Consider the following 12,401-nt stretch of genomic DNA (forward strand, 5'->3'; position numbering starts at 1 on the left):
ACCTAGAACTAATTTCTACAGCCACGAAGGAGAGCGCAGTACTTATGGTGTGTGTGGCTTTACCTTTGTGGAACTAGTGCAGAGGAGCTTTATGAAGATGACAGACCATCAACTCTTCAGGTGTTCTTCTCCCATTTTCTCATGTTGGTTCAAGAGGATCTTTTGCAGTGATTGTATTAAATTAAATAACTGACGCTTGTCTGCCAGAATGTGATGATTTACTATCAGCAGCAGTATCCAGCTCTTGCTCTGGTGATTTGACTCTTTACTTGATGCACAGTATACATATTACTTGTCCGTCTGGTATTTTTAAACTTGCTGTTTTTGTTTTGTTTGTTTAAACTTGTTTGGCAAAAGTGCAAACCTATGGGGCAAACCCATGGGGACTCCAGCTGCATGAAACTGCTACAGCTCAACCTCTCAGAGTTGGAGCCCAGAGCACGTGGTACTTTTGCTGTCTGTAGAGTTTAGCAGCTCCCTCTGTTCACTCACTCACTTGTCCTCGTTGTGCCAGGGCTCATAACTTTAATGAGGCTCAATCTAACGGGGAGCCACCTGCTGAGATCATGAGTTATTGAGATCCAGTGGCTCTCTGATCTTGGCATGAATGATGCGAGATTGTGATCTCGCTGTGGTCAATTCTTACAGATATTCTTCTCTTATGCAGTGTAGATGATCTGTATGTTCTGCCCTGGTCAAAGTTAGGAGTCAGATTTGTAGTTTCATATATTATCCGCAGTTCATCAAGCAGGGTGCTTTGATGGCCCTTTTAGATCTGTTATCATCTTTGGGAAGATGAGTAAAGTCTACTGTCAACACCTGTCAACACTCTCAAGTACACAGCATTGCTTACAAACTGTTCATATAATAATCTCTAAACTGCAATAAATGATCTCACTAAAATGTCACTAAAATTGTTGATTGGGAGTAACTGCTGTATCCTGGGGAAGAGGAAGGTACAAACCCAGTCTGTGAAAGGAGGGAGATTCTTCAGTTTGTCTGCCTGCACCTTTCTCAGGTGCAAATGTGTAGGCATTTCACACGCATGCCAGATGTTCCCCTCGGCCTTGAAGGAAGGTTCTGCTACGGTGATGAGTGTTGAAGCCAGATGCTCTTGTGTTCATGGTGGATGACTGGAGATTTAATGTCAGCCAACATTAAATAAAGTTTGAGAACAAGCAACCCATTTATTTTTTAGTGTCACTGTTTAAGTACAAGTTGTAATATCTGTGGCATAGTTTGTTTTGAGTAGTGTTTGTTGCCATTAATTTTGATTGTGTCTGATGAGGAGAAATCAAGAGGTTTATGGCATTGGTTGGAGTTTACCGCGTTTTTTAGCCTTTTGGATGTAAAAGAGGCAGCGGTGTTTTCAGGGGGATGGAGGGATGATGAGCACTGATTTATCATTCAGCGGCGTCCTGCAATAACCTGCCGCCTTTCTCACGGGGCTGTGCGCTTTTGCCTTCGTCTCCCTATTTGCGCGCGGGATCATTGTAATGTCGAGAGATTATAAGGATGCGTTCACTGACTATCCAGATCTCCTCAGCATCCGAACTTGGTAGCTGCTACATCAACAGCACTGGCTGCATGAACCACTGAACTGCCTGCACATTTTAAGAGTGTGTGCGAGTGGCAGGTGATGACAGTAGTTCTGTGAACGTCCTTGACGTTTCTTGCATTTTCATGAGCTGGTGGTTTGCCGGATTGCCTACCTGCTCCTGAAGCAGCTGTGATGGGCTAGCAGTGATGAAACATTTATAACGATGGAAAGTTCTCTTGTGAAGTTGTTTATGTGATTACTACACTACACCTGAGCATTGTCCGGTATGTCTAACGTCTGATAAAAAAACATCCTTAACACGTCTGATCCCTTGGAGAGAAACCGCTTGCAGGTCCAGTTCTAATAAATATTGCTGCTTGGGTAAAATTAATTAATAAAGACACATGATTGAAGCAAGAAACAAAGTGTGAGCATGAGCCAGACAGGAAAACCATTAAAGCTTCAGGAGATGTGTGTATGTGTGTGTGTGTGTGTGTGTATGTATGTGTATGTGTGTATGTGTGTGTGTGTGTGTGTGTGCGCGCGCGCGTGTGATCACTGGCTTTAGCTGACGTGTTTGAAAGGAAGTACTCTAAATTTTGGGCTCCCCGCCTCATTCCACTGGCCTGTGTACTGTAATGACTGTAGGTCTGAATACAGTTCTCAGTTGCAAGGCTGTGGCAGTTGGCAGACACACCACAGTACGGTTCATTTTATTATGTGGGTGTGCTCTCCTAGAGTTTTCCATTAACTCCTGGGCCCTGGGCTGAATCTCAGCAGTTTATGAGACCACATAATATGTGTAAAGTTGATACACCATTGTAGTTCTGACTCTTCATAATTTTTCTCTCCTTTAGCATATGTTCACTGAGCTGTATCTTAAATGGTGAGGGGATATGATCTGTTTTACAGAATTACTAATAGCACGAATTACAAGATGTAGAGGCTATAAAATCAAATCTAGGCACAATCCATTAATTGATAATGTGTTAATGGGTGTAGAATAGTATCTTAAATATCTAGTTACAATCTTTATACAGTAAGTGTGTGTGTATGTGTGTGTTTTAGTACACTCGGGTTTGGATCCCTGACCCTGAGGAAGTGTGGAAGCCTGCTGAGATTATCAAAGACTACAAAGAGGGAGATCCAGTCCTGCATCTCAGACTAGAAGATGAATCGGTAAGCGTTGTCCGCTCTCTCAGATATCTCCAATATAATTAGTAAATATGATTCCATTAGGCACAAGTTAAATAACTTCTAAAGCAGCGTTAATGCTGGACTGATGAAGTGTTAGTGCTGTTATATTCTAAACCAAATAAATAATTGAACACACTTCACCGTTGCCTGCACTGCTCACTCAGGAGAGCATCGTACTTCGTACCTGTGGGTCTCTTGTTTTATCGATCATGTTTATTCATCATTTATCTGAAATAAAATGATCTCTGCCTAATATAACAGGTGTAATGTTCACACACGCGACATGTTAAATGTGACTTTTATTACCCTTCAAATACGTCATCGCCAAATTCTCAGGGAATTAATCTTGACTAAAACGAATGTTCATTGTTCATAGCTACATTGTCCTCTCTTGCCATATTGTCGGTTCAGACGTTAGCATACCCGATTGGTCCCAAGGACAACCCACTTCCGTTCCTTCGGAACCCGGACATTCTGGTGGGAGAGAATGACCTCACGGCGCTCAGCTATCTGCACGAGCCTGCAGTCCTGCACAACCTCAAGGTCCGATTCCTGGAGTCCAACCACATTTACACGTATTGTGGTGAGTCTCCCAGATCCTCTTCTCATCACAGGTTGCACCACACTTCATTACAGGCATGCAATCTCTGCTTTATTCAAAGTGTAAATACTCGAATCGTCCGTTTGAAAAACTGGCCCTTTATTTTCAGTGCATGTTAAGTACTTCAGGCTGAATTGTGGCTCCTGGTTCTTTGCTTTGCGTCTTTGCTTTCTCTATTTTCCCCCTGGTAGCAAACATTTGATCTGTGGTTTCCTTCAATTTGCAATGCAGGGTTTAGTGAATGTGAACACAGAGGATGGCTCCATCATATCTGCTCTAGTCTTTATCATGTGTGGTCAGTGTTTTTATTGGTTTGTTCTTCTCTATAAAAACAAGCAAGTGGTTACTAAAAGGAGACGACACTCGTTCTAATTTTTCTACCACATATTAAGTTACAACCAAACAACCAATTTCAAGAATGCTGTTCTGATCAGGAGAGACACAGGAGTCCAATCTGTGATGCATAGGAGATGAGCACAACGCATAAATACATCAGCAAATAATTACACATTTGTCAGGTTCAGTTTGTTTTTGTTTATCCTTCTTTATTGTGTTTAATGCATTTTTACTTCAGTCTGAGCTGAAGTTTTATTTTTTTATGACCAAACATTTCCAGTTTATGGTTCATGTCAGAGCGTCTTCCTTGGTACAGTAGTTCCAGGTTTGGTGATGACCCCCAACCTCCTGTGCGCACACACACACACACACACACACACACACACACACACACACACACACACACACACACACACACACACACACACACACTTGAATGGTGATACCTGGCTTGTTGTTATCGTCCTTGTACATAGAGTCTAGGGCTGAGTCTAGGGCCGTCTTACCTTTTAAATATTAGTGTGATTTCATTGTTTCTAATGGCTTTTAAGTGTTTCTTTTCAGTTCCTTATTAATTAAATTCCCTGTCTATTCAAAATGCATTGTAAATAATGCTCCCTTCAGAAAGGAAGTTGCCACTGGTCCTTAATAAACAGTGCTTAATTGGTCTGTCATAAACCACTGGCCCTGTTGCCATTAATCATTCATTGATGAAGGCCCTTTAGAACACACTCCCCTGCAGCTTGGCCCCATGTGCTGTGGTGTCACTGTGATTTACGATGAGTTCTAGTTTTATTAGTAATGTTTCTCACTGGCTCACTCCAGAAACTCGACTTTATACACTCCAGAAACTACACACTCCAGAGACCCTACTTTAGAGTAGGGGGAGGCTGCATGACAAAAATTTAGGATTGTAATAAATATTGGGATAAATAGTACAATATTGGGACAAAATGTGTAAAAGGTTACCCATATTACCCATCTTAATTCAAGATAATTATTATTCTTGCAGTGAAAAGGTGTGAAAAGATATGTAGAATTGACCTGTAATATACGAACATATTGATTGCTGTGTGCAATATGTTGTAATATTTGTGTCATGATTATACATTGACAAATTGTTCATATGAATGCTGTGTGTCAAGCTACATGCTCTGATTCATGAGCACATGCACAGCACACAGACATTTTTACGGAGTGATCCTTTACATATTGCCACCTTCTGCAATGTTATTATTGAAACAAAGAATACATTGGGCAGGCCTAGTTCTGTTGGTTAGGTTGCGAGTTTTTGTATGTGCTATCAAAATGCTTTCATTTTTACATCTAATTAATCCTACCAATTTTCATAATGAGAGACCCAGCAGATATAATTGATCTAAAGCTGCTCCTCTGAACTCGTACCCATCCTCCCTCCATAGGTATCGTACTGGTGGCGATTAACCCTTACGAGCAGCTGCAGATCTATGGAGAGGAAGTCATCAATGCGTACAGTGGGCAGAATATGGGCGACATGGATCCTCATATATTTGCCGTGGCAGAGGAGGCGTATAAACAGATGGGCAGGTATGTAGAGTGCATTCAGACTGCAGACACACAAACGTCTTCACATCCAGTCATTACATCCAGTCTTTAGTCTATGAATGTCTGCAATAAGCTGCAGTGCTCACACAAACACTGGATATTGTCTTCATTAGATGAAGCAAGTTAAAGTGGTTTAAAACCTTAAAGTTTTTACATTTTATCTACCCTGCATAAGGGATGACTGGGAGACTGTTATTTATGCTGCATGTAATCAGTAGATGACCTCATTTGGTTCAATAGTTGGACCGTGAGTGCGAGGGCTTTGAATAATCTCAAAGTTCACCCTGCTGACTCAGTAATAGACAGAGTGGGTGGATAATTAGAGTGCTCACGTCCCCATTGCTGACGCCTTTTTGTTTTTTTGTTTTTTTCTGTGGGAAGCAAGAGCCAAATCCGTGTTCACAACAGGTTTGAGTTCGGCCTGTTTTGCACCCACAGAGCTACCGTGACTCCTCAGTGACATGCACAGAGTCACGACAACAAAGCAAAGCCAGGAGAGCGGTAGAAATGTCAGAGAGATTTTGTAGGCTTATTATTGCGAGGAGCATCATTATCTCCTCATTGTTGGGTTCTCTGGGGAGGACCTTTTTCTGCAAGTCATTAAGGGCGAGCTTGTATTTCAGCTGAGTTGAATTTACAGGTCAGTTGTTTAAGGGTTTGTCTACTCTAGTGACCTTTAGGCAGTAGTCCCATGGGGTATGGGTGTGGGTGTGTGGAGTGTGGGTGTGACTGGTGCATTGGGACTCCAGTTGGAAAAAGTCTTAGCAATGCTCTGATTGTGATTTTATATGTCAAAGGGAAGATATTCACTAAGCACACAGGCTTATCAAACACTCACATTCAGTCAAAGGGCTAGTCTTAGTGAAGTCAGTCAGGCAGGCAGAGTCATGGTCAGTGATCTGAGATTTCTAAGATGGCTGTAAAACTAGATTATGCTTTCATGCACATTGTTTTTAAGCGGTTCATTTCTGTCTCAGCAGCGTTATTATTCAGGGCCTTTAAGTGGAACATTTCAGAGTTAAAAGCACCCAAAGTTATGAAACACGTCTTTGCTTTGTGAGAACGTTTGCACTTTCCCCTGCAGGGATGAGAAGAATCAGTCGATCATCGTGAGCGGAGAGTCTGGAGCTGGAAAGACCGTCTCTGCGAAGTACGCCATGCGTTACTTCGCCACTGTGGGAGGCTCAGCTAATGACACAAACGTAGAGGAGAAGGTGCTGGCCTCCAGCCCCATTATGGAGGTACAGTAGATGATGGAACTTCTCTCCCAGTCTCACATGCCCTACTACAGTGCCGTAAGACTGCAAACACATTTCAGCTTCCGAGAGTGTGGTTATAACACGGTGTCACCACATGTCTGAACTGATGAGACCAAGGAGGCACCAGTTTGCCCTTTAGAAAGCCATTCTAAGCTCGGAAGAGAGCTAAATCTCTCACTCACTGAAGTCACTAAGTTGGAATAAGACCTGATGACAGAATGTGACTGTCAGGGTGCAGAAAAAGAGATTCCCCTTTCATTTTTAACAAATGATCTGTAACAACTGTGTTTTTGAACAGTAGATTCAATCACAAAGTTGATTGAAATTGATTTGAAGTAACAGTGTGAACAGGATCTTATGACTACGTGGAACACAGAATATTCCAATTAGAGATTAATATATTATGCATGTATCCACCCTTGCAAAAAGCTCTGATCCGTCATCTGATCTCACCCCCTTGTACTTTCAGGCAATCGGCAATGCAAAGACTACCCGCAATGACAACAGCAGTCGCTTTGGGAAATACATCCAGATTGGATTTGACAGGAGGTATCACATCATTGGCGCCAACATGCGAACATATTTGCTGGAGAAGTCCAGAGTGGTATTTCAGGTGAGTCCTGCTATGGAAGGTTCAGCCTTAATAGCAACACCAGCTTGTCAATTCACTGACATCCTTGGGTGAGCATAGCGTGGCTCCTTTAGCACTAAAGGCAGTGAATGTCTGCAGGCTGAAGATGAGAGGAACTACCACATCTTCTACCAGCTGTGTGCTTCAGCCTCCCTCCCAGAGTTCAAAGATCTAGCCCTGAGTGAGTAGCCCTGCAGCCCAGCACGCGTGACATTAATAAACATCTAGAATATACTGCTATTAAATATTATTTTCCCCCCACCAACACATGCCTAACAGTTGAAAAAGAGTACGGTGTACTGATAGTACAGTATATTACATTACATTGTATATAGTTTTCTGTACAGTAGATAGTGTGTACAGTGCTATGAATATTACCATGCATTCTTAACTCAAAGCCAGCGCAGAAGACTTCACGTACACCTCTCTGGGCGAGAACATCTTCATCGAGGGCGTGAACGACGCTGAGGATTTGGGGAAGATGAGGGAGGCTTTTTCACTCCTGGGTGAGGAGCTCATTTTGCTCTTCATTCGCCCCCCTGCAAGCTTCAGCATTTCATCTAACATTTCATCTAGCTTTGTCCATATGCTTCTTTACACACCTGTTATGTCACGCAGGTGTTAAGGAGAGCCATCAGATGAGCATCTTTAAGATAATTGCCTCCATCTTGCACCTTGGGAATGTGGACATTGTTGCTGAGAGAGATGGAGAGTCATGCCATATTTCAGTAAGTGCTCCTTAAGTGAATAGACCTCATTAACGGCCAGAGCATACTCGCGTCATCTGTCGTGAGCTTCTCTTAATTTAATTTCCTCTTTGAAGTGTATATCAGGGGCCTTGCTGGCTCTGCTGTATGGGTAAGAGGGATGGTTCTCTTGCTCTCTCCTGGGAGTTCTGCAGCGGTGCTGTCCAATCCTGGTCATCTGCCAGCTCATGTGTCTCCAGAACCGGGCAGTCAGCACTCTGCTCGCTCGGCCAAATAAGAGTTAAGCAGTTTGAGCAGAAGTGATGGTTGGCGTCAGATCTGGACTGCAGCATAGCCTCTCCTTTACTCTCCGAGAAGTAGTTGGGCCTATGCAGTAATTGGTAGAGGGCGGAGGAGATAACTGAGCAAAAATAAAATATGTTTAGATTTATACTCTTACCGCTGTTGTGATCTTTCTGTGCTCTTTACTGAAATTGCTCCTCAAACACACGGGCCTTGTTCTCAGGTGGGTCGTGTTTCGCTTCTTACGTCTTGTTGTTTTCCCAGCCGGACGACCCCCACCTGGTCCACTTCTGCCAGTTGCTGGGGGTGGAGCTGGAACAGATGGAGCACTGGCTCTGCCACAGGAAGCTGGTCACCACGTCCGAGACCTACGTGAAGACCATGTCCCGCGCACAGGCGTCCAATGCCCGCGATGCCCTGGCCAAGCACATTTACGCCTATCTGTTTGAATGGATTGTGGAGCACATCAACAAGGCCTTACACACCTCCACCAAACAGCATTCCTTCATCGGAGTGCTGGATATCTATGGGTAATTCCTCTGGGCTTCCCTAAAATGACTATTAATATGTAACAAAGTTGGTCATGCCAAGATGTAGAAATGTGTTATTTTGTTGTTGTTGTTAGATTATTTTGGTACTATGACTAGGCCGTGTGTATATGTGGGTGTGTATGTCCACATGAGTACATGTGGTGACCATATTTGCACTACTGCACAATTGACTGGGTGCTCTATGCAACACCAGCCTATTTAGCCAACGTTGTCAGCTTTCTTTCTTAGACAAGTGGCCCGAATAGTTTCCTAGAGAAGTCAAATGTTTATATATCAATACAACAACAGTGGGAAAGGAGATACTGGTCAAAAAAATGTGTGCTCCTTGGGTAGGTGTTAAATGCTTTTTTGCAGCTCTTTTTAGAGGTGTTCAGGGAAGTAAAACAATTGCCGGTACAAAGTAACCATTCTTATATTTTAACAGATTTGAAACATTTGAGATTAACAGCTTTGAGCAGTTCTGCATCAACTATGCCAATGAGAAACTTCAGCAACAGTTTAACTCTGTGAGTAAGAAATGTTCAAAGATTCGTCCCATTTTTCGTATCCTAACCCGTTCCTAATTCTGCACATTGAAGCCTACATCACACACGGCCTTTAATCAGTCCTCCCTCCTTCTGTGTCTTACAGCATGTTTTTAAACTGGAGCAAGAGGAGTACATGAAGGAGCAGATCCCATGGACACTCATTGACTTTTATGATAACCAGCCTTGCATTGACCTCATAGAGGCCAAGCTCGGTATACTGGACCTGCTGGATGAGGAGTGCAAAGTTAGTTCTCCTCTAAGCAATGAAATATAGTTCTCCACATAGTTATTCCTCAACCCAATACATATTTCCCAGAGAAACTAGACTCGTGTGTTGTTGTTGTGTATTGTCTGTACACACGGAGCTTCACACCATAATTGAGCAACTCATCCATACTTCAGCCTTTTCAGACATATTCTCTCTCGCTAATATTGTTTCACAGGTACCTAAAGGAACAGATCGGAACTGGGCTCAGAAGCTTTACAGCAAACACTTGGACAGCGGACACTTTGAGAAGCCCAGAATGTCTAATATTTCATTTATTGTGGTCCACTTTGCTGATAAGGTGGGTTCAGTTTAGATAAGCAATACTCAAAGTCTCATCCGCTCACTACGGAGCTTGGTGTGAGTAGCACTTCATAGTGTGCTGCTGTATCCCCAGCCATAATCAGCGCTCAGAACGGGGACTGTGGCGTTAGAGGCAGGGTTGTGTTCAGTAGCCAGCCTTGTATTTTGTTGTACTGAGTATCGTATTTTGCTCACTCCCAAGTTGTTGAGAAATAGAAGTGCAAAATTTACACTCCATCTCATTCACTGAATAGGAAAACAAAGAGGACAGAGTTGTGAAACTTTGAGCAGTAATTCACCATGTGAATTACACCATCTGAAGGCTCCACCAAGGGCCATTATGAGCTTATGTGCTACAGAGCTCTTCTGGGTTATTATGACACTGCGTGCAACTGCAATATACCACAGTTTTAAACTCCAAAAATTACAAGTGTAAATGGTGAGCTTCAGATTTTAAAAAGTTTTCTGATGTGAGATGTGGGTGTCTGACCTGTTGATGCAGATTTTCAGTGTCTTTATGTATTCTCTCAGGTTGAGTATCAGTGCGATGGCTTCCTGGAAAAAAACAGAGACACAGTATATGAAGAACAGATCAACATTCTGAAGGCTAGCAAGGTAAAACTAGGACGAAGCTCGCCACAGTCCTGTATCTCCCGAGGCTCGCCACAGTCCTGTATCTCCCGAGGCTCGCCACAGTCCTGTATCTCCCGAAGCTCGCCACAGTCCTGTATCTCCCGAAGCTCGCCACAGTCCTGTATCTCCCGAAGCTCGCCACAGTCCTGTATCTCCCGAAGCTCGCCACAGTCCTGTATCTCCCGAGGCTCGCCACAGTCCTGTATCTCCCGAGGCTCGCCACAGTCCTGTATCTCCCGAGGCTCGCCACAGTCCTGTATCTCCCGAGGCTCGCCACAGTCCTGTATCTCCCGAGGCTCGCCACAGTCCTGTATCTCCCGAGGCTCGCCACAGTCCTGTATCTCCCGAGGCTCGCCACAGTCCTGTATCTCCCGAGGCTCGCCACAGTCCTGTATCTCCCGAGGCTCGCCACAGTCCTGTATCTCCTGAAGCTCACCACAGTCCTGTATCTCCCGAAGCTCCATTGAATAGGTTGAACACTCACATAAATACATATTGTAAGGAATTTAAGATAATGTTGTTGTTTTTAAATGACCTCACATAAATTATAATGGGTAGATATAATTTGTGCTAATAAAAAAACGCACACTATTAGCCAAGTGCCCCCACCCTTCTGAGATGATATATTCCTCATTGACATTGTGTTGTGTCCCAAGGCTCCTTAGCACAAGGCCGAAGTGCGTTTGTACCAGACTGAATACAGAGCTCCCTGAGGTGTTTGCTCCCCTTCTAGAATGGGATGGTACTGAGGAACAAAACCTTTAAAAGCTTCCTCCTTTTAGAACACTCTGCCTTTGAGGTTTTTTTTATCAGTCTGTCAGCAGAGTCTTCTCAAACCCGACAACGGATGCTGACAATGGATTTCAAATTTTCTGATTCCCCTAAATCCGAATCCCATTACAAAAAGGTTAAACTTTTGCCATCTACAACGAAAAACATGGAAAAACAGAACTGCAGTCTTGTTGTGTTTTAAATATATTAGCATGTTTATTTTGCAAACAGAATATATTGGCATGTTTTATTTTGTAAACAAGCCACACAGCTGTCGGGGGAGCTGGGCATCACAGCGGTGGCCAGATACTCATAGAGGTGTTTCATCCTGCAGTTCCAGCTGGTGGCGGATCTCTTCCAGGATGGAAAAGACGCACAACCTGTAGCCCCTGCTGGCAAGTCGGCCAGGATCAACGTGCGGCCTGCTAAACCTCTGCCCAAAAGCCACAATCGCGAGCACCGCAAAACCGTAGGCCACCAGGTGAGCTCCTAACAGATGGAGAAGAGAACAAGGGGAACTCGTGTCTTTACAGACTGGAGTTTTAGTTGACCCCATTAATCCCCAATAGACATGAAAAGGTCTGGCCTGAATTGTGTATTAATATGCGCTGTATATATTATTGTTTATTTCAACTCTCTTTTCCAGTTTCGGAATTCCTTGCACCTTCTGATGGAGACTCTCAATGCTACCACCCCTCACTATGTGCGCTGCATTAAACCCAACGATGAGAAACAAGCCTTTATGTGAGTTGGTATACATGCGTACAAACATGGGCCTCTTCTCCTGTGTGTCTGTGAAGTCACATTAATGATCTGTGCTGTCACTTCTAACACTCATAAACTGTTCGGTGTCATCGTCACTAATCAAGTCATATTACTTACACCATGGCTTCAAATTAAAGCCATGTTTACATGGAGAGATCTGTTTATTTTTTTTCCAGGAGGATTACTTTGAATGCCTGATTATATGACTATGGAAATTAGACTTAGTGAGTTGTCTGGTGGTGGTGCTGGTGTTACTAGTTTAGTGGGATTTTTATGTTTCTAATACCTGCAGTACATGCCTACTTGCATGTAATAGGTATATTTAATATATAACTTTTTCCTCTGACAAATTAACTATACAAGCTATGCAGTATGCAGATACTGTACTTCAGCAAGCTTGAAGATGCATTTCATAGATCCTAGTTTTATTATGATCAACCTGTAAATGA

The 12,401-nt window shown here is 43.2% G+C and overlaps 1 protein-coding gene across 3 annotated transcripts in view; it reads left to right on the forward strand.

Moving 5' to 3' along the window:
* Positions 1 to 12,401, forward strand: part of myo5b (myosin VB) — a 37,236-nt gene that overhangs the window by 8,804 nt on the left and 16,031 nt on the right. For all 3 annotated transcript variants that reach the window (XM_076979716.1, XM_076979718.1, XM_076979717.1), the window contains exons 2-16: positions 2,609 to 2,719; positions 3,149 to 3,320; positions 5,096 to 5,240; positions 6,343 to 6,499; positions 6,987 to 7,130; positions 7,248 to 7,329; positions 7,547 to 7,654; positions 7,767 to 7,876; positions 8,402 to 8,667; positions 9,113 to 9,194; positions 9,319 to 9,459; positions 9,659 to 9,781; positions 10,315 to 10,398; positions 11,522 to 11,668; positions 11,834 to 11,931. In XM_076979716.1, coding sequence (XP_076835831.1) covers positions 2,609 to 2,719; positions 3,149 to 3,320; positions 5,096 to 5,240; positions 6,343 to 6,499; positions 6,987 to 7,130; positions 7,248 to 7,329; positions 7,547 to 7,654; positions 7,767 to 7,876; positions 8,402 to 8,667; positions 9,113 to 9,194; positions 9,319 to 9,459; positions 9,659 to 9,781; positions 10,315 to 10,398; positions 11,522 to 11,668; positions 11,834 to 11,931 — 1,970 coding nt within the window. The remainder of the gene's footprint in view (positions 1 to 2,608; positions 2,720 to 3,148; positions 3,321 to 5,095; positions 5,241 to 6,342; positions 6,500 to 6,986; positions 7,131 to 7,247; positions 7,330 to 7,546; positions 7,655 to 7,766; positions 7,877 to 8,401; positions 8,668 to 9,112; positions 9,195 to 9,318; positions 9,460 to 9,658; positions 9,782 to 10,314; positions 10,399 to 11,521; positions 11,669 to 11,833; positions 11,932 to 12,401) is intronic.

Source organism: Brachyhypopomus gauderio, chromosome 18 (genome assembly GCF_052324685.1).
Source record: "Brachyhypopomus gauderio isolate BG-103 chromosome 18, BGAUD_0.2, whole genome shotgun sequence".
NCBI lineage: Eukaryota > Metazoa > Chordata > Actinopteri > Gymnotiformes > Hypopomidae > Brachyhypopomus > Brachyhypopomus gauderio.